The sequence below is a fragment of the Zootoca vivipara genome, chromosome 8 (genome assembly GCF_965207765.1).
Source record: "Zootoca vivipara chromosome 8, rZooViv2.hap1.1, whole genome shotgun sequence".
Lineage (NCBI taxonomy): Eukaryota > Metazoa > Chordata > Lepidosauria > Squamata > Lacertidae > Zootoca > Zootoca vivipara.
This window is the reverse complement of record NC_142591.1, coordinates 77,824,900-77,845,143: the sequence shown is the minus strand read 5'-3', so window position 1 is coordinate 77,845,143 and position 20,244 is coordinate 77,824,900. Positions and strand designations below refer to the sequence as shown.

The 20,244-nt window shown below is 43.3% G+C and overlaps 1 protein-coding gene across 3 annotated transcripts in view; it reads right to left on the bottom strand.

The window, feature by feature from the left end:
• EFR3A (EFR3 homolog A) overlaps positions 1–20,244 on the bottom strand; it is a 93,819-nt gene that overhangs the window by 56,525 nt on the left and 17,050 nt on the right. For all 3 annotated transcript variants that reach the window (XM_060277610.2, XM_060277608.2, XM_088675900.1), the window contains exons 2-6: positions 17,192–17,281; positions 12,531–12,607; positions 9,499–9,626; positions 8,255–8,405; positions 6,192–6,313 (exon numbers count right to left, since the gene is read on the bottom strand). In XM_060277610.2, the coding sequence (XP_060133593.1) occupies positions 6,192–6,313; positions 8,255–8,405; positions 9,499–9,626; positions 12,531–12,607; positions 17,192–17,204 (491 nt within the window). In that variant the 5' untranslated portion in view covers positions 17,205–17,281. The remainder of the gene's footprint in view (positions 1–6,191; positions 6,314–8,254; positions 8,406–9,498; positions 9,627–12,530; positions 12,608–17,191; positions 17,282–20,244) is intronic.

The following is a 20,244-nucleotide window of genomic DNA, read 5'->3' as shown; positions in this document are numbered from 1 at the left end:
TATCACTGTGCCATACAGAGCGTGCTCACGTATGGTTTATGTGTGTGGTACGGAAGCTGTACTTCTCAGGACAGAGCAGGGCTGTGTAGAATTATTAAAACAGCAGAGAGAATTATTGGCTGCCCACTCTCCACCTTAGAACAAATCTATACCACCAGATGCCATAGAAAAGCATTAAACATATCAAGAGATCCAACGCACCCTGGTCACCATTTGTTTCAGCTCCTGCCATCGGGACGGAGATATAGAACTATGCAGGCAAGAACAAGCCGTCTCAGGAATAGTTCCTTCTCTAGAGCGATTTTGGCCTTAAATGGAAAGCCTGGACTTTGAAGTCATCTTACTTTACTTGTTATTTGTATTATATTTACTGTTTTTAATTAGGTTTTGTAATTTTGGATTATGCGGAATGCTTTATCTGAGTGGATGTAGCAACCAAGTAATTTTGTTGTTCCCGCAAGGGGACAATGACAATAAAGATATCTTATCTTATATCTTATCTTATCTTATCTTAAGAGTCTTTTTTCACAGTTTGTTCACATTCCGTATGAGACAATGTTGTCATAGTCATTGGGGGAAGTTCTGTGGGAATATAAACCTTGCTGAGGAAGCAAAAAGAAATCAAAAGTCTATGTCAAGCAGAAAGCATTCAGGACTATGGACAACTCCACTTGGCCCTGCTGAGGAAGCTACCTGAGATGTTTCTTCAGGAAGGATTTTTGAGCCCAATGAAACCTTATATAGGCTGAGAAGTGTGTTAGGTTCTGTCTCTCTGGAAGATCTGCCAGGCTAGTTATAGAGCCCTCACCTCTCCTCTTTTTATGGTAGCATTTGGCTTATGTGGTATGAACATTATGTGGTACGAACATATCCCACTGCCTCTTTGGAGCCTTCACTGACTCCTGATACATTTCTGGGCCCAATCCAAATTACAGTGGTACCTTGCTTTAAGAACAGCTTAGTTTATGAACAACTTGCATTAAGAACGCTGCAAACCCGGAAGTAGGTGTTTTGGTTTGTGAACTTTGCCTTGGAAGCAGAACATTGTTTCGCTTCCTGTTGAGTGTGTTCCATTTGTAAATGGAGTCCCCTACTGCTATGGGAAAGCACGCCTTGGTTTAGGAACGCTTTGGTTTAAGAACAGACTTCTGGAACGGATTAAGTTCGGAAACCAAGGTATACCACTGTATTGGTTTTGAACTAAGAAGTGCTGTACAGATTGGCAGCCCAACAGCTAAAGGACTGTCTCTTCCCATAAATACATACCTGAGCCCTACAATCACTTACGGAGGCCCTGCTCTATGATAAAATTTGGAAAGTGGCAACAGGAAAATGGCCTCCAGCATCCAGCTGTGGAATCCTTGCCTCAATAAGGTGCCCACATTTGTGTGAGGCCTTTATTCTCCCAGGCTTTAAAATGCCATTTTAACACCGTTTTAACGTAATTTACACATTCTACAGTGGTACTTCGGTTTACAAACACAATTGGTTCCGGAAGTCTGTACTTAACCTGAAGCGTACTTAACCTGAAGCGAACTTTCCCATTGAAAGTAATGGAAAGTGGATTAATCCGTTCCAGACAGGTCCGCGGAGTACTTAAACTGAAAATACTCAAACCAAGGCGTACTTAAACCCAGGTATGACTGTACTGGTGTTCACTATTTGAGTCTCTGCTGGCATGTTCTGACCGATGGAGGGTTTTGATTCTCTGCGTTGTGGTTCTGATGGGTACGGGCGGTTATTAGGGGCAGTGTGGCAATGGTTAAGATTTAGAGATGAGGTTAAAAGAGCACAATTTATTTAAAAAGCTTAAAAAGGTCCCCCCAGAAAGGTGAGAAGAAAACTGCTTGATGAGATTAGCCCCACAGCCAGGGAGCTACCACTGAAAAGGTTCTCTGTCCTGACTGAGTTCAGTTCATTAGTCAGGGACATTTGAATTATGGCCTCTGAAGAGAATCGTAAGGTTTGGGTATGCGTATGAAGGGAAAGCGATTGTTTGAGTCATGTTATTCCAAGCCATTTTTCGGTGTGACAGAATTTGCGCTAAGGGTGGTGAGACATAAATTTAATAAGAAGCAAAAATTGGCAAGTAGGCCTGCCTCAGTGCAATTCATGTGAGCTACTGAACTTAGATAAACAAGGCCTCAGCAAGATCTTTTTTACCTTTCTTTTGTGGAACCAAACAAAAAAAACCACCCATATTTTCACTAGAGGGAGCTAACGATCAGAGTAACAACTTCATTGTACAGGCACACAAACAATATTTCAGTTTTGTCTTCTAACAATTGTCCATAGCTACATAATTTTGCATTAGTTCATTTGCACAGGATCCATTTCACAGATACACATTTAAGGTATAAAATAAATAGGACGGTAAATAATCCATTCAAATAAATCCAAAATAGTCCTTCTAGCTGAGCTCATTTCCCACTGCAGCAGAAGCATTGTGGCATTTTAAAGACCAGGTCCCATTCGTTTGTTAACACGGTAGCCTCAGGGTAGATAGACTGAAATTAACAAACAGGAAGAATTCCTTTAATATCAATTGTTCTACTCTGTGTAGGACTTAGTTGGCTGCAAGCCTTGATCTTTAAAGGTGCCATAAGACTCTTTGCTGTTTGAGGTTTTCACATGATACATTATCTTAAAATCGAGGTGCAATAATTATTTTTATGCAAGACGTTAAAAGCATGCGAGCAAACTGCGGGGTGAAACATATCAATCTTATTTTATTCATTTGTGAATTTCCTCAGCGGTAAGTCAGTACACTGCTGTTTGAAGTATTTTGTAACTGCATGTACCCTTAAAGCTACATTCAGAATTCTAGCTCCGGAGATTAAAAACGCCGACACATGACCTACAGCAGTTTATTTTAGGAAAAGAGATTGCCATAAGATGAATGTTTATGAATAGAAACAGTGTTTCAGATGGAAGGCTGACACTGGAGACAATTCGAATCAGAAATGAATTGAGTGAGGACGCCTAGGCCCCTGCAGCTGGCAGGAGGGTGGGGAGCACCTGAAAATCTGCCAGAACTTTCTGGAATAATCTGTGCTGCAGCTCTAGCCATCTCGGACGTGAGATCGGAAAAACAGGACTGAGGCAGAATGCAATATGCTTACATGGATTGCTTCCTTCAAGAAACAAATTATTTGTGATAAAAACATATCCTCCAACATTTCTCCGGTGAAAAGAGGTACATCCTATTCCATAATAATAATGATAATAAAAATAATAATATTTACACCCTGCCCATCTGATTGGGTTGCCCCAGCCACTCAGGGCAAATTCCATCATACAAAAACATAACAAAACATTAAACATTAAAAGCAGGGGTCAGCAGTAAAAAATTCAGCAGGGGGCCGGTCCACTGTCCCTCAGACCTTGTGGGGGGGAGACTATTGGGGGGGGGGGAGATGAATGAATTCCTATGCCCCACAAATAACCCAGAGATGCATTTTAAATAGAAGCACACATTCTACTCTTGTAAAAACACCAGGCATGCCCCACAAATAACCCAGAGATGCATTTTAAATAAAAGGACACATTCTACTCATATAAAAACATGCTGATTCCCAGACTGTCCGTGGGCCGGATTTAGAAGGCGATTGGGTTGGATCCGGCCCCTGGGCCTTAGTTTGCCTACCCTTGATTTAAAAGCCTTGATTAAAAAGCCTTCACATGTCTTCTAAAGGTTATCTTCTTGGCTTGGGGGTCGCATAACTCCACACCCTCCAACATTTCTCTGATGAAAACAGGGATGTCCCAAGGAAAAGTGGGATATTCTGGGATCAAATCAGAAACCGGGACAGCTTTTGTAAATCCAGGACTGTCCCTGGAAAATAGGGACACTTGTGAGGGTCTGTAAAAAGGTTTATCGGCTTGGTGATAGACCCATTTAAGGCTGGTGCAATGGTAGCGAAACATAGGTTTGAAATTTCCCCCTCCTCCTATTATAATCTTGCCAGCCTGACACTGCAGAATTAAATGGTGAGAATGCTGAGGTGACTACGGAGAGTGGATAGTATCGTTTCAAACTATGGGGTAACCATTTTGAACAGGGACAGACAACTACAACTTCACTATATATATATACACATATATACATTTTCTGGTGTCACAAAAAAGTAATAATCATAACATACTAGAGAGGCAAAAGTGGGGTTTATCGGCTTGGTGATAGACCCATTTAAGGCTGGTGCAATGGTAGCGAAACATAGGTTTGAAATTTCCCCCTCCTCCTATTATAATCTTGCCAGCCTGACACTGCAGAATTAAATGGTGAGAATGCTGAGGTGACTACAGAGAGTGGATAGTATCGTTTCAAACTATGGGGTAACCATTTTGAACAGGGACAGACAACTACAACTTCACTATATATATATACACATATATACATTTTCTGGTGTCACAAAAAAGTAATAATCATAACATACTAGAGAGGCAAAAGTGGGGGGAACCAGGCTATCAGGTGGCCATTTTTGAGAGCATCTGCTCTGTCAGGGCAATGCCAACTTTGACTGCAACATGAAAAACATTTAGGGATGAACTGAGGTCATGTGAATCAGACTGACAACAAGGGACATTGCGGGGCAGGCTGGTGACTCATTTCCTGTGGGGCAGGAGCACAGAAACCTGGGCTCCCCCTTCTCCTCTGACAAGCCCTCAGTTGATTTCAAGTAGAGGCTTCAAATGACAGCAGTTCATGGAAATTTTCAAGGCAATTTAGCTTCTGACTCCTCTCCTCTAAGGAGAAGCAAATACAACAGTAGACCAGCCATTTTGACAAGGATACAATCTTAATTAAGAAACATACTTCTGGCAAGTCTAGAGCTTCCAAGAAAAATATCTGAGAATTTTAAGGCACTGCCTTGCCCCATATTTCCCTGCCAGAAAACTTCGCTCCTCAGATGGGGCATTGACAAGAGTCATTGCGTATCCCAGACGATGGCTGAGTATTACCAGTGAATTGGCCTTTTTGTCTTGCAGTTCCAGCCCTCTTGAATTAGTTGACAGCTGAAATTAGGCAGGAATTTAGCATCCTGATATTTAGGCAGCTTCTTTGAGAAGGGCTTTTTTGGGGGGGGGTATGTAGCCCAATCATCTTATGGAGTAATTGTACCATTGCAGCAGCGAATTTATTGCTTTTAGTTTACCGAGTCAGTAATCTGTTGTATCTCGTTGCACACCATTTTATTAGCTTTCGGCTGCAAAGCTGTTTACAATCCTGCAAATAGACGTTCATTTTAGACCTCCCTATGAGTGGGCTGAAGTGAACAAGCCAGGATGCCAGAATTGGCCCAGGGAAGAGGACTTGAAGCAAATACACACACAGTGCCGGATTTACGTATAAGCTAAACAAGCTATAGCTTAGGGGCCCACTCTCTTGTGGACCCCCCAAAAAATTAAAGGAAAAAAGCCTGGATGTACATTTCCAAAATATAAGATAAAAATAAAATAAAATAAAACCTACATACAGCAACAGTGTTTTGTGTTGTGTAGGCTCCTATGTTGTAAGTAATGGGCCCCGCCTGCTAGCCATAGCTGCCAAGTTTTCCCTTTTCTCGTGAGGAAGCCTATTCAGCATAAGGGAAAATCCCTGTAAAAAAGGGATAACTTGGCAGCTATGCTGCTAGCCTGCTCCGTAAAATATCCCTGGTTTGCTCATTTCTATATACAGGGTGCCTACATTCTGCATGTGAAAATGGCTTTAGATATCTATTAGGTCCATATTAGGTCCTGAGTGCTCACTGGAAGGACAGATCATGAAGCTGAGGCTCCAATACTTTGGCCACCTCATGAGAAGAGAAGAATCCTTGGAAAAGACCCTGATGTTGGGAAAGATTGAGGGCACTAGGAGAAGGGGACGACAGAGGACGAGATGGTTGGACAGTGTTCTTGAAGCTACGAACATGAGTTTGACCAAACTGCGGGAGGCAGTGCAAGACAGGAGTGCCTGGCGTGCTCTGGTCCATGGGGTCACGAAGAGTCGGACACGACTAAACAACTAAACAACAACACAACAACAACAAGGTCCATAAATTACCATATAACATATATTCAACACAAAAAACAGTGACAATTTGTTGTTGAGAAAGGACAGCTGGACATATAAAGGGACCCATAGCCTTCAGTAGCTTAAGGCCTCATCAAACCTAAATCCGACCCTATATGCACATCTGGTTACTTACTCATTTTGTACTTCTGGATCCTCGTGGTAAGAATGACACATGGCACTGAACTGGGAAACAAAGAAGTCATAGCGCCTATGGTATGAAGGAGTATCTTCCTCAATGTTTGCAAATTTAACAAACTAGGGAAATGGGAAGGAAGAGAATACAAGATTGGTTTATGGTCAGAGATAATACTTGAAAGGGGTAACAGTATATCGCATGCATCCTCAAACTGCAGCCCTCCAGATGTTTTTGCCTACAACTCCCACAATCCCTAGCTAACAGGACCAGTGGTCGGGAAAGATGGGAATTGTAGTCTAAAACATCTGGAGGGCTGAAGTTTGGGGATGCCTGGTATATTGCCTACTTTCCTGGCATAAAGTGTACGTCCCTTGTGGTGTTACACTGAAAGACCAAGATCAGGCATCCCCAAACTCGGCCCTCCAGATGTTTTGGGACTACAACTCCCATCATCCCTAGCTAACAGGACCAGTGGTCAGGGATGATGGGAGTTGTAGTCTCAAAACATCTGGAAGGCCGAATTTGCCTATGCCTGACCAAGATCAACTTCGATATGCGCTTAATCAGAGGCAGCTAAGGAACTTCTTTTTCTTAACTTTGTTACAGGCCTAACACAGCCAGATTTGTGTGAAAGAACTTTGTTTTATCAGCTCCCTAAAATCTTGAAGTTAAGACGTGAAAACTTCGCTTTGAAAGTCACCACGTTAAATTCAGCCTTTCCATAAATATCCAGGCAAGGTTCTACTTTCAGGGAGCAAATTATCTCTGCGCACATTCTTAGATGAAATAAAGTTTACTTTATTTCCAGTGAATGTACCTTCTGCTATAGCAAAAAACTACATTTACAGAAGGCACAAGGCCAATTTGAAACCTGATTCACCTGAAAAGGTAGGATTTGAAAATAGTTTATGATTGCTCAGAATAGCTCTATCCTCCTTATGGCTGTAGAAGCTTTTGTGTTGCTATGGAAAAGGCTTGCACAGATTTTAGAACTACATCACATCACCTGAGGAGAATGAAACTCAAAATACATCCATTTTCAACATTTGCTAGAGTTAGGGAGGTACTATGATGTGTTAAATGCACGTATTAAATCCAACATATTTGAGGTACAGACATTTCTTCCCTCTTGCTCATTCATTGTACAAAAGTTCACCTGAAAATAGGGACGGGCAAATTTGGCTTCTCTCAGGTACTCATTTTTTTTAATTCTTAAGTTCAGTTCTCATGGAAATTCACCAGGTTTTCAGTGCTAATTTCTCAGAAAAAAAGGCAACCAAAATTATTAAGGAGATGGAGCAATTCCCCTGTAAGATAAGGCTGCAGTTACTAAGGACTATTTAAAGTTTAGAGGAAACAAGAGTAAGAGGTGACATGACAAGAGATGTATAAAATTATGTATGGCATAATTGGAGAGAGAAAAGTTATTCTCCCTCTCTCAAAACACTAGATCTTGTGGCCATCCAATAAAGGTGAATGTTGGGAGGATTAAAGACAGATAAAAGAAATTACTTATTTGTGCAATGCATAGTTAAACTGTGGAACTCCCTCCCACAAGAGGTAAGGAAAGCCACCAACTTGGATGGCTTTAAAAGATGATTGGGCAAATTCATGGAGCAGGATGCTGGAATAGATGGGCCACTGGCTCATCTTATATTCTCCTAATAGACGCTTATTTGTGTGAAATTTCACCTGATATACAAAGCAATTTCCCTTAATGTAATACATATGTTATCTTCAGCAATATATTCATTTATATGCACACCCGTGCATATGCATTTTTGCACACATTACTTAAGCGCCGCAAAATTCAGAGAAGTGGAAATTTCAGAGGAGGGCTGGGTTTCAGTTCATGTACTGTTTTGAAATGAGGCAAGTTCACCTTTAAATGTGAACTCCATTGGAATTCTCCATCGTCCTTAGTCATCTCCGCCTGCCTCCTAGGGGATATCACAACTGCAAGGATGCTTCCCCTTTTTGTTACAGCCATCAAAAGAGGAACTGAAAGTGTTTACGCTGCTCCTGCGGTCCCTACTCAGCTGAACTTCCGGTTTACTCACCGAATTGGTCCCCAGAACTTGCAGCTTTGGCTCTCCAGACTCCAGCAGCTTAGCTACCATATGAAGGAAGCTCTCGACAAATGGTTTGATGCTCTGAGAGCGGCAGGCCATCAGAAGCTGGTCCAGGGCTTCCATGGCGATTAAAACGTACCTGAGAGAACAGAGATCCACAGATGTCGGGCAGCGCATGCACTCAGGAAAACAAATAAGCTATATTTGTCTGTTCCTATGCATATTTATTTGAAAGGAAGCGTTCCATGGGGCCTCCTCCCACGCTAGGCTTAGTTGCATTCCTAGCACCCCCGTTCTAGCTGTGTTTTAAGCTCCAGGGGAGGAGGGAGAAGGAAACCTGGTTTGGAATAGCTCCACAAATAGCTCTATCCTGGACAAGGCTAGGAATCAGGCCCATAAGAAGTGCACCTTGTGGCAAAAGAGGTGGGATGGCACCAACTCAACTCCACCTCACTTCAGGAGTAATATGTTCTTGAGGTCACTTACAGAAAACACTGTCCTTTTCACAGTAACAACTGATAACGGCTCACAATTACATCTAAGTGCGAATGCAATCATTCAAGATCGGGAGCACATTGCTGAACAGTTATAAAGAGGGTGAATGGACCACAAGCTAATTTCAAGCCTGGCCTAATGCGAAATGAAACCATCTCATTTTCTCCCTGACCACATCCAAGTTTTGAACGCTGCCCAGTTCAGATTCTTAGATGCGTGATCGCCGTGTCAAGTGGAACATAGTGAGTTTTGCCATGCTGAAATGACAGCTGGGCACCCAATGTGTATAGGTTTGGCCCAAGACAAAGGAAAATGAAAACTTCTAGCCCTACAAAGCTTCTGTTCCTCTGAGGACATGCTTCTGACATCAGCTTAGTTCCTGCAAAAAGTTCCCACTGGTTTTAACTGCTGCTCAACCTGAGTCACAGGCACCTTCTCCCAGGGCCATCTTGAGCAGATCGCGCGCCCTGGTGCTGAGGGGCGGAGATCGCTCCGCCGCCCACCCCGCCCTCGCAGGGCGCAATTGGTTTCCGCGCAGCGCCCTCCTTGCCAGGCCGGCGCCCAGCTTACCAGCCCCGCGCCATGGTGCACTGCGCCACCAGGGGTCTACGAAGAGCCGGCCCTGCCCTCTCCACCATCTAACATCCATGGTTCTAGCCCAGATTGCGGGGGGGGGGGGGAATTGAAAGAATCACTGGTGGGAAGATAACATCAGCATCAACGAGTAAGATGCTTACCCGTAACGGTGTCTGACAACATCCCGGCTCAGTCGCTCTGCTAAGTAAGCACCAATTCGATCGAGCTTCTCAGGTGCAGAAACAGCGTAAAAAGTCAGCTTCTCCATATCAGCTTTGACAAGTCCATCCTAATCACAAGAAGAATCACCAGTCAATGTTTTTTCTTTTTTTCCTCAGTAGCAGAAATCACTTATGATTTGCACTTTGGATACTATGGCCAGATACTGACGTGATGAAAATACAGGTGAAACTCGGGAAATTAGAATATCGTCGAAAAGTGCATTTATTTCAGTAATGCAACTTATTATTTTTTCTTTTTCTTTTAATTTTTACAAATGCCTTCTTTTGGAAATTCCACAGTAATAAAACAAATAGCTACAATAATGCAAAAACACCGCTATGACATTTCATTAATTACATTCCAGTTTTAATTGACCCGCCTAAAGACAAATAATTACAATTACAATAAATAAAGGCTTGACATATATTGCTTTGCATGCCATGCATCTATCTAATATATTGGTTTCACCTTTTAAGTTTGTTAAAAGGTGAAACCAATATATTATTAAATATATTGTTGAAGCTAAGCAGGTCCAGATCTGGTGAGTGTTTGGATGGGTGACCATCTGGGAACTATATACAGTGGTACCTCAAAAGTCAAACAGGGTCCATTCCAGAAGTCCGTTCGACTTCTAAAACGTTCAGAAACCAAGGCGCGGCTTCCGATTGGCTGCAGGACGTTCGGGTTCCAAAGAACGTTCGCAAACCGGAACACTCACTTTCAGGTTTGCGGTGTTCGGGAGCCAAAATGTTTGAGTGGCAAGGCGTTCGAGATCCAAGGTATGGCTGTACATGCCATCTTAGGTTTCATGATGGAAGAAAGGAAGGATATGAATTTCAGAAAATAAAAGAGTTAAATAAATAGTATGAACCAGTGTTTCCCAAAACTTGGGTCTCTGGCTGTTTTTGGACCATAATTCCCATCATCCCTGACCACTGGTTCTGCTAGCTAGGAATGATGGGAGTTGTAGTCCACAAAATGCTGGCGACCCAAGTTTGGGAAGCACTGGTATAGACACTGGCCACTGAATGCCTGCCTTCTAGAATATTCTAGGAAGGGGACTGGTAAATTCTGGCTCTCAACCCTCCACCAAACATCTACTAGTGGACCAGTTGTGGCATCATGGCTAGAGTGTCAGGACTGAGTAGAGCCAGTTTCAGGCTGCACACCTCACCCCCACTGGCTGAGCTTGGGCCAGTTACCACCTTTCCACTTATGCTACCTCACAGGGTTGTTGTGAGGAAAAGCTGGGGATGGGAAGGACAAAAGTGCACCATCTTGAGCTAAAGGTAAAGGGACCCCTGATCATTAGGTCCAGTTGTGACCGACTTTGGGGTTGCAGCGCTCATCTTTCTCAATTGGCCGAGGGAGCCGGCGTACAGCTTCCAGGTCATGTGGCCAGCATGACAAAGCCGCTTCTGGTGAACCAGAGCAGCACATGGAAATGCCGTTTACCTTCCCGCTGGAGCGGTACCTATTTATCTACTTGCACTTTGCCGTGCTTTCAAACTGCTAGGTTGGCAGGAGCTGGGACCAAGCAACAGGAGCTCACCCCGTCACAGGGATTCGAACTGCCGACCTTCTGATCGGCAAGCCCTAGGCTCTGTGGTTTAACCCACAGCGCCACCCGCGTCCCTTCCATCTTGAGCTACTTGGATATAAATAAATACTTCAGAAAGGATAGTGCTTCTTTTCTTTTTGCAAATTATGTTTGGCAGAGCATTTCAAATTCTTTCACGGAGAATTAAGAATTTGAGTCAAACGAAGTACTCATTTATTTTATTTTTTAAAAAATAATAATAATCTTGAAATGATTCCCACAGGGCAAAATTAAATTGTGGAAAGGCAAGGTATGCAAATTATCAGCACACTTCACTTGATTTAAAAAAAATGAATGAGTTATTAGCAAGACAAGGAAAAAATAATTAGAATTACAATATCCCACAGGACTGAACCTAAATGTACTGGAATGTTGCTGATCCATTAGCTGGAGGCAATATTTAAATTCAGAGAGATAATAGCTTGTAGTGTTGGACACTCGAATGGCTGCATCTTATTTGGAACTGGTTCCCACAGCTCAGTGGTAGAGCACCCAACTTTTGCATACAGAAGGTCCCTGGTTCACTCCCCAATATCTCCAGGTAGGATTCGGAGAGGAGACATGTTTGGAAATCCTGGAGAGTGCCCTGGTGAGGGTAGTCAATGGGTTTCAAACCCTCAGCGAGTTAGTGATTTCCCCTGCATGCGAAGACAGGCTCCAGTGGACTGAGAAGACCCAAGGTGGGTCATATGGTCAAGGAGGTGCTTTCTACACGAGCTGTAGAGGAAAGTGAAGGGCAGATGGGGCTGGTCAACCTGGGAAGGTGGCCCATCTAGGAGAAGAAAAACTCTGATCCTCTGCTGTTTGGTGGGTCATCTTTGGGAGAGGAAAAGACTAACCCTGCACAGATCTGAGAGGGTTGGGTGGAGTCTGGTATGCCTCCTTCTGGTAACTCCTGCAGCCAAGCAGGTGCCAAAGGTGTTGCTCTGCTTTCCTTTGCACCATGTCAACGAGGCCAAGAGGGGGGGTCTTGTCATCTGATCAACACAGGACCTCCATACAGCCCTGGAGAAGTCACTTTGGTACTGCTAACATAGCAAAAAATAATGTGGGAGGCAGCAGTTACGAGTTACCAGTCTCTGCTGCCACAGCAAGTGCTGTGACTCTCCAGTGGTTTGAATTCTTCCCTGGAGGTGCGCTCCATGGTCTCTCGAGACAGATGGATGCCAACAGCCTGAAGTTTCCCAGAACTGAACTTGGAACCTTTCACATGCAAGGCATGATCACATAAGAGCATGAAGAAGAGTCTGCTGGATCAGGCCAAGCATCCTGTTCTCACGGTAGCCAACCAGACGCCTGCGGGAAACTGACAGGCAGGTCCTGAGCACAGGAACAAATCGAGCCTCATGGCTTGATGTTTTCTTTACTTACTTTTGGGTCTTCAGGGAAGATGTTATCCACCAGGCGTTTGTAGCGAGGGCGCAAAGCAGTACAGCAGCAGCAAACACCTGGAAAAACATGGCCCAGGCAGACAGATGAGCAATGAGGAGAAATGTAGAATGTAGCAATAAGGATTTTGCTACTTCAATAATAATGCTGCCTCCTCCAAAATAATAATTTGCAAAATTGCTCAGTGAAAGAATAAATGAAGATTTATTTAGGGCTGCTGCCTTTTTTTTTTCTTGGAGCTACTCTTGAGTAGGAACGGGTGACTCTCATCCCCCCCCCTCATTTTTCCATTATTCAATTCTTCCCATTTCCACATCAGTTTGCAATGCATTTACTTTTAAGAGGAAGCCGTTGTGAAAATTCAATAGCATTTATACATGTTTGCATGGACTTTTGCAAAGCAATTTTCCCTAGCATAATGCACACTTTCTATGTCATTTTCACTAACGTGTGCATTTTTAATGCACCACTTTACCTCGATATACTGTGTGCATTTTTTGTACAAATTACTTGATTGGAGAACCGTGTTGAAAAATTCAGAGAAGTGCATATTATTAACAACGGCTCTGTTTCAGTTGGTGCATTGTTTCAGAAAATGCAGATTAGTTAGGTGTGGCTTTAAGTGCAAACTGAACTCAATACAGTGGAACCTCGGTTTATGAACACCTCGGTTTATTAATTTTCGGTTCATGAATGCCGCGGACCCATCTGGAACGGATTAATTCACTTTCCATTACTTTTAATGGGAAAGTTCGCTTCAGTTTATGAACGCTTCAGTTTATGAACAGACTTCCAGAACCAATTACACCCATGCTTCGGGTTAAGTACGCTTCAGGTTGAGCACTCCGCGGACCCGTCTGGAACGGATTAATCCACTTTCCATTACTTTCAATGGGAAAGTTCGCTTCAGTTTAAGTACTCCACGGACTGTCTGGAACAGATTAATCCACTTTCCATTGCTTTCAATGGGAAAGTTTACTTCAGTTTATGAACACTTCAGTTTATGAACAGACTTCCAGAACCAATTACACCCATGCTTCGGGTTAAGTACGCTTCAGGTTGAATACTCCGCGGACCCGTCTAGAACGGATTAATCCACTTTCCATTACTTTCAATGGGAAAGTTGGCTTCAGTTTATGAATGCTTCAGTTTATGAACTGACTTCCGGAACCAATTGTGTTCATAAACCAAGGTACCACTGTATATATCACTCACATCCTTATTCTTCATCTCCATCTCAATCTCACCTCATCTCAATCTCATCTTCATCTCAATCTCACATGATTGGATCATTCAAATGCTCCCCTAATCACTGATAAGCATCCCACTGACATGTCTGAAGAGCACCTGATCCTGGACATCTGGCTGATTCCTCCCCCAACCTGCAATCTGTGCTTTTCATTTTAAAGTAGAAACCAGCCTTAGATTATGCCAATAATGAAAAGAATTCACACCAAGAGACGAAATGATCCTCTCTGGCAGTTAATGAAACAACGAGATTTCATAAGCTATACACGAGGGAGATATTAAAGAGTGCCAGGGCTCTGAGCAAGGTTATATCAAGTTTACTGGCTCAAGCAGTAGAATATTACAGGGCCGTTGCAATGTCCATCCACCAGAAATATCTCATCATGCCCCAGAGCTGAAGCATAGCAATCACTACCATATATGTCTGAAACTTTCCATGCAAAAACTCGTTCTGCTGCATTAACTTGTAAAAATGCATAGATTTAGAAGATGGAATGTTTTCTTCTTAACTACTGTAGTGTTTTGGGTTTTTGTTATTAAAAAAACCATCTATTTTTATCATTTTGGTAATTAGCACCTCATTTCCCTATGACCAAATGACTCACTGAACTGGAAGTGTTTTGTATATTTAGAAAGAAAATTCAAGCTCTTGCTTTGGAGTGTGAAGACTCCTGTTTTTGTTTTTTTGAAAGAGAGAGAGAGAGAGAATGTAAAGCAAGGAAGGTGACACAACAGTTTTAAGTGAGATCGTAGTTAGCGATCTGAGAGGCTGAAGTCTAATTTCCTAAGTTGCAAAATTTTACCCTTTCACCCATAGTTGGCACAGGTCACCAATCTCAGTGTAGGAGAGGTTTCAAGCAGCATTTAAATAATGCTGCAGTGGAATCTTGCCCCCCCCCCGGCCAAAGTCACAGCACACACATGGGACGGGGTGAAATAAAGGACACTGAAACAAAATCTCTGCCATCTTACTGCCTTCAAGCAAGCAAGACATTTTGACTAAGAATATTTTGACAGACATTTCAATTCTGTTCTCCTGAAAGAAAAATGGAGATGACACAAAAGGAACACAGGCCTAGCATTTCAGTCATTATATAATTATTATTAATTATACTCCAGCGGCATTGCTTATAATGTGTCAAACATTGTTGGGAGTTTCACCCAAGCAAATAGCAGTTCTGCTCGAGAAAGATGTATTTAACAGGCTTCCGAGCTCACCTCTGTAGGTTAATGGAACGAGAGTGCAGGTCACATCTACAAATGTCATGTTTGGTGTAATACGTCCATTATCTCTCTAGTCGTTCTGCTTCTCTTTTCTTTGAATGTTCTCTCCCACTTGTACAAATGAAGGCAACATCCACAGAAGCAAGCTGTGTATCTCTGCGCTGAACTTTGCCAGGGGCTAAAGGAAGAATGCTCCAAAAGGCCCATGCTTATGCCCACTTCTATCTGTCTCACAGCTTTGAACAGTATTCCATAAACCTAATAAACCGCCAGTAGAATGTACCACCAAAAGGGGTGAAACCACTGCAGAAGAAGACTTTGATAGAAGCGCTTGCACAGCGCTGACCGCCCCACTGCATAGCTCCTCCCCCTCCTGGTATGCAACAACAACCCCTCTGCCCCACCCAGTGAACCACTTCTGGTCGATATTTGGAAGGCATTGAGGCACAGGGGTAGAGGGAATGAGATGGACTACTGCAATGAGCTCTACGTGGGGCTACCTTTGAAGGTGATCTGGCAACTACAACTAATCCAGAATGCAGCAGCTAGACTGGTGACTGGGAGCGGCCGCTGAGACCACATAACACCGGTCCTGAAAGACCTACATTGGCTCCCAGTATGTTTCCGAGCACAATTCAAAGTGTTGGTGCTGACCTTGAAAGCCCTAAACGGCTTCAGCCCAGTATCCCTGAAGGAGCGTCTCCACCCCCCATCGTTCAGCCCAGACACTGAGGTCCAGCTCTGAGGGCCTTCTGGGGGTTCCCTCTCTGCGAGAAGGGAGGTTACAGGGGGCCTTTTTGGTGGTGGCGCCTGCCCTGTGGAATGCCCTCCCACCAGATGTCAAGGAAAGAAACAGCTACCTGACTTTTAGGAGACATCTGAAGGCAGCCCTGTTTAGGGAAGTTTTTAATGTTTGATGTTTTATCATGTTTTTAATATTCTGTTGGGAGACGGCCAAAGTGACTGCGGAAACCCAGCCGGATGGCCAGGATAAAAATGTTGTTGTTGTTGTTGTTGTTGTTGTTGTTGTTGTTGTTTTGTTGTTGTTGTTGTTGTTGTTGTTGTTGTTGTTGTTGTTGTTATTTTGACAGTGAAACCCCTGCTTAAAAGGTTTGAACACCTACCATCATACCTAACCCTACACTAGGGATAAGGACCCCATGTGGCCCTCCAGATGCTGTTGAATAACAAGACCCATCACAGAATCATAGAGTTAGAAGGGACACTGAGGGTCATCTAGTCCAACCCCCTGCAATGCAGGAATCATCCCTGGCTACTGCTCACATTGGCTGAGGCGGATTAGAGTCAGCATCTAACACTTGGAGAGCCACAGCGTCCCCATCCCTGTCCTATGCAATGTTGTGAGACTTAACAGCCATCATGACTATTGATAGACTTCTCCTACATGGCTGCCTGTGGCTGCTTTGTATACTGAATAATGATTACCATGGTCCCCAAAGAACTTTTGCATCTTTACAGGACACCTTCTAACCCTGCTTGCTGTTGTGCGAGGTTGCTGTTAACCCTGTAATAAACAGTGTAACCCTTGAACTCCACATAGACACCTCTGCACAACAGAATGAATATACAAAATGGCAGGCTTATGTGTTTTGATTCAGGGCTTGCCCGTGTAGTGACCTTCAAATGTTGCTGTTGGACTACAATTCTGGTTCACCCTCAGCTTGTATAGCCTTTATTCTGAGATCATGGAAGTTGGACTCCAAAAAAACCATCTGGAGGGCACCATGTTGACTACCCCTGGTTTAAGTGATTTAATCAAGCCTGATTTTTCATCGACTGGGCTGCAAATAAACAGCACATTTATAACTTGAGGGCATTCCAATGCACTGGAAAAGTGTAACAAGAAATAATGATGCCCTTTTCCCAATATGAAAAAGGAAAAGGAGACGACATGGCTTTTCTTGGCTCCTTGTTACATTTCTGCTTCCTTCAAGGCCTAAAAAATGGTGCCTGTACTGAGATTAAGATACTATGCAAAATTATACACAGGCTGTCAATTAATCAGTTAATTGGTAAGAAGCTGGTGCTTACTCAACGAAAAAGTCTCTCATACACTGACAACCTGACAAAAATGCAAATATCCATACGCATGAAACTTATCTATATCAGTTCTATAAGCCAGACATGCACTGCATGAATTACCCACTCACCTTTCCGAACCATGACGTGTAGACCAGCTGCAAATGCTACACATGAAACTTAATTGAAAACCAGCGTGAAACCTGGATGGAAAGCCTTACCTGGGGAAAAAATGAATAAAAGAAAGGAGAAGGGTTTCAAGAGAAAGATAAGTTACATAAAGTCTATTTTGTACCCTGGAATCCAAAACTACAGCATTTGTTTTTCATAATTGGGAGTGTCACTCCAGAAGCAGGACACAAGCATCAAAATTTAAACATCCAGAATCAAAATATGCAATAAAGCAATCCTATTAAAACAGTTACAGGTAGGTAGCCGTGTTGGTCTGAGTCGAAACAAAATAAAAAAATTCCTTCAGTAGCACCCTAAAGACCAACTAAGTTTTTATTTGGTATGAGCTTTTATCTGATGAAGTGTGCATGCACACGAAAGCTCATACCAAAATAAAAACTTAGTTGGTCTTTAAGGTGCTACTGAAGGATTTTTTTTTATTCTATTAAAACTGCACAGCTATTAAAACAGGAGGCTCAAGTCAAGAGATCCAGGAAATGCCTCATATAAAGAAGTGAATTTTCAAAAGCCGTCAGGATGCCAGGACTGATGGGGTCCCCCTTATTTCAGGAGGGAGTACATTCCATAACAGGGACCCAGGTAAAAAAATAAAAATAAAAATCCTTCCAGTAGCACCTTAGAAACCGACTAAGTTTGTCATAGGTATGAACTTTCATGTGCATGCACACTTCTTCAGATACACTGAAACAGAAGTCAGCAGACCCTTATGTATAGTCAGAGGGTGGGGAGGGGTAGGGGCTGTATTACTCAGAAGGGTGGTGGGAATGGGTGATTGGGACCCAGGTGACGCTGTGGGTTAAACCACAGAGCCTAGGGCTTGCTGATCAGAAGGTCGGCGGTTCGAATCCCTGCGATGGGGTGAGCTCCCGTTGCTCGGTCCCAGCTCCTGCCCACCTAGCAGTTCGAAAGCACATCAAAGTGCAAGTAGATAAATAGGTACCACTCCAAGTGGGAAGGTAAACAGCGTTTCCGTGTGCTGCTCTGGTTTGCCAGAAGCGGCTTTGTCATGCTGGCCACATGACCTGGAAGCTGTACGCCGACTCCCTCGGCCAATAACGCGAGATGAGCGCCGCAACCCCAGAGTCGGTCACGACTGGACCTAATGGTCAGGGGTCCTTACATCCCACAACACCAGTGCTAGCAGTGAAAAGCACACCTCTGCCTCACCACAGTATAAATGCTAGAGAGAGCATTCATAGTTCCTGTCGCCATCTCAAGAACTTAATATTATGAGCTGGAATGCCACAATGAAAGATCAACATGCTTCGTCATGTGGATCAATCTGAATTGATCACCAATTTCACACTGTATATAAATAGTAGTATCCTTTGGTCCGAGCCAGATGTCACAGGGAAAGAATAGCACTCTGGCTCCTCAAAGCACGTACACATCTCCCCAGTGGAGGTGCAAAAGTTTGCATTTAGACATGATAGGTGAGCACAGGTCAATTCAACTCACTGTCTACCCTTCCCCTCCTATTGTCACCAGATATGTGGGGCAGAAAATTCCCCACGATCAAATTTCCAGTGCTTTATTTTTCCATGGATTTCCCCTCCCCCGTTTTTATAAGCCCGTTAGTCGCAAAGAATAGACGCCAACTGCAAAAACAACATTAGGCGCGCTTGTGAGTTTCAAAGGTTTTAGCTTTGCATACTAAACACAAGGGAAGCGAGCATGCTAAATGAGACCACTCTTTTCTAGGGCACCAGATTTTTTTCTGATGCAAACACAAAAGTTCACAATGCAAACAACCCCACTATGCATAGGGAAAACCTCCAGGAAATAAACCCTGAAATCCCCACAGCACTGATTGCTACACCTGGCACAGCTCTCGGTATAGCAGGAGAGCCACTCAGGTCACAAGTTTGCTTAATTATACACAGAATTAATGTTTTGCTCACTGCAAGTTCTTCCAAATCAGAGCTGAAAAGTAGGCTCGCTCTTCTCCCAACCATTATCATTAACAATCAGCAGCTAGCGTTAGTGAGCATGGAAGAGGTGCAAAAGAAAGAGGCCAAGAGAAGTATTCTTAGCTCTTAATACCAATTATGCACAGGTTAAGAAGGTATCAGTTTGACTTTTAGAACTAAAGCTAAATTAGAAGGCCAGACAGTTGAAAAGAGCAACCTTTTCAGCATGTTAAAACACACACACACACACAGAACTAAAACAACACTGATCAGGCAATGACATTTCCTATTTGTACAGACCAGTTCTCTGTCAAGTTGAAAGAGTGTTTCTGTTGCATAGGCTTCTGCAGACGCACCTATGGTGGGGGTTGCCTTAGAGAATTTTTATTCCCTGCCCAATGTCCAATAACAGCGAGAGAAAACCGAGGGTACGTCCTGAAAAACTAGGTGGTGTTAAGGTGGGGGAAATCCTTTTGCACTGATCCTTAGATCTCCTATCCATTTCCTTCTAAACAAACAAAAAAGACATTGATTCCCTTTGCTTAGAGGTCAGTCACTCACCATGCTAATTTGTACAAGGCCCATCCTGTAGCTCAGAGTAATTGCATGCAGACTGTATGCACATTTGTGTAATGGGCGTGTAATGGAACTGTCCACTTCAAGTCTTTCAAACGACCATCCTCAAAGCCAAGACGCCATATTTTTAAGTGGCAATATTATTATCATTATTATTATTATTATTATTACCCCACCCATCTGGCTGGATTTCCCCAGCCACTCTGGGAGGCTTCCAACAAAATATTAAAAAATACAATAAAATATCAAACATTAAAAACTTCCTTAGACAGGGCTGTTGTTTATCTCCTTGACATCTGATGGGAGGGCGTTCCACAGGGCGGGTGCCACTAACGAGAAGGCCCTGGTTTCCTGTAACTTCACTTCTCGCAGGGAGGGAACCACCAGAAGGCCCTCGGAGCTGGATCTCAGTGTCCGGGCTGAACAATGGGGGTGGAGACGCTCCTTCAGGTATACAGCGTCAAGGCCGTTTAGGGCTTTAAAGGTCAGCACCAATACTTTGAATT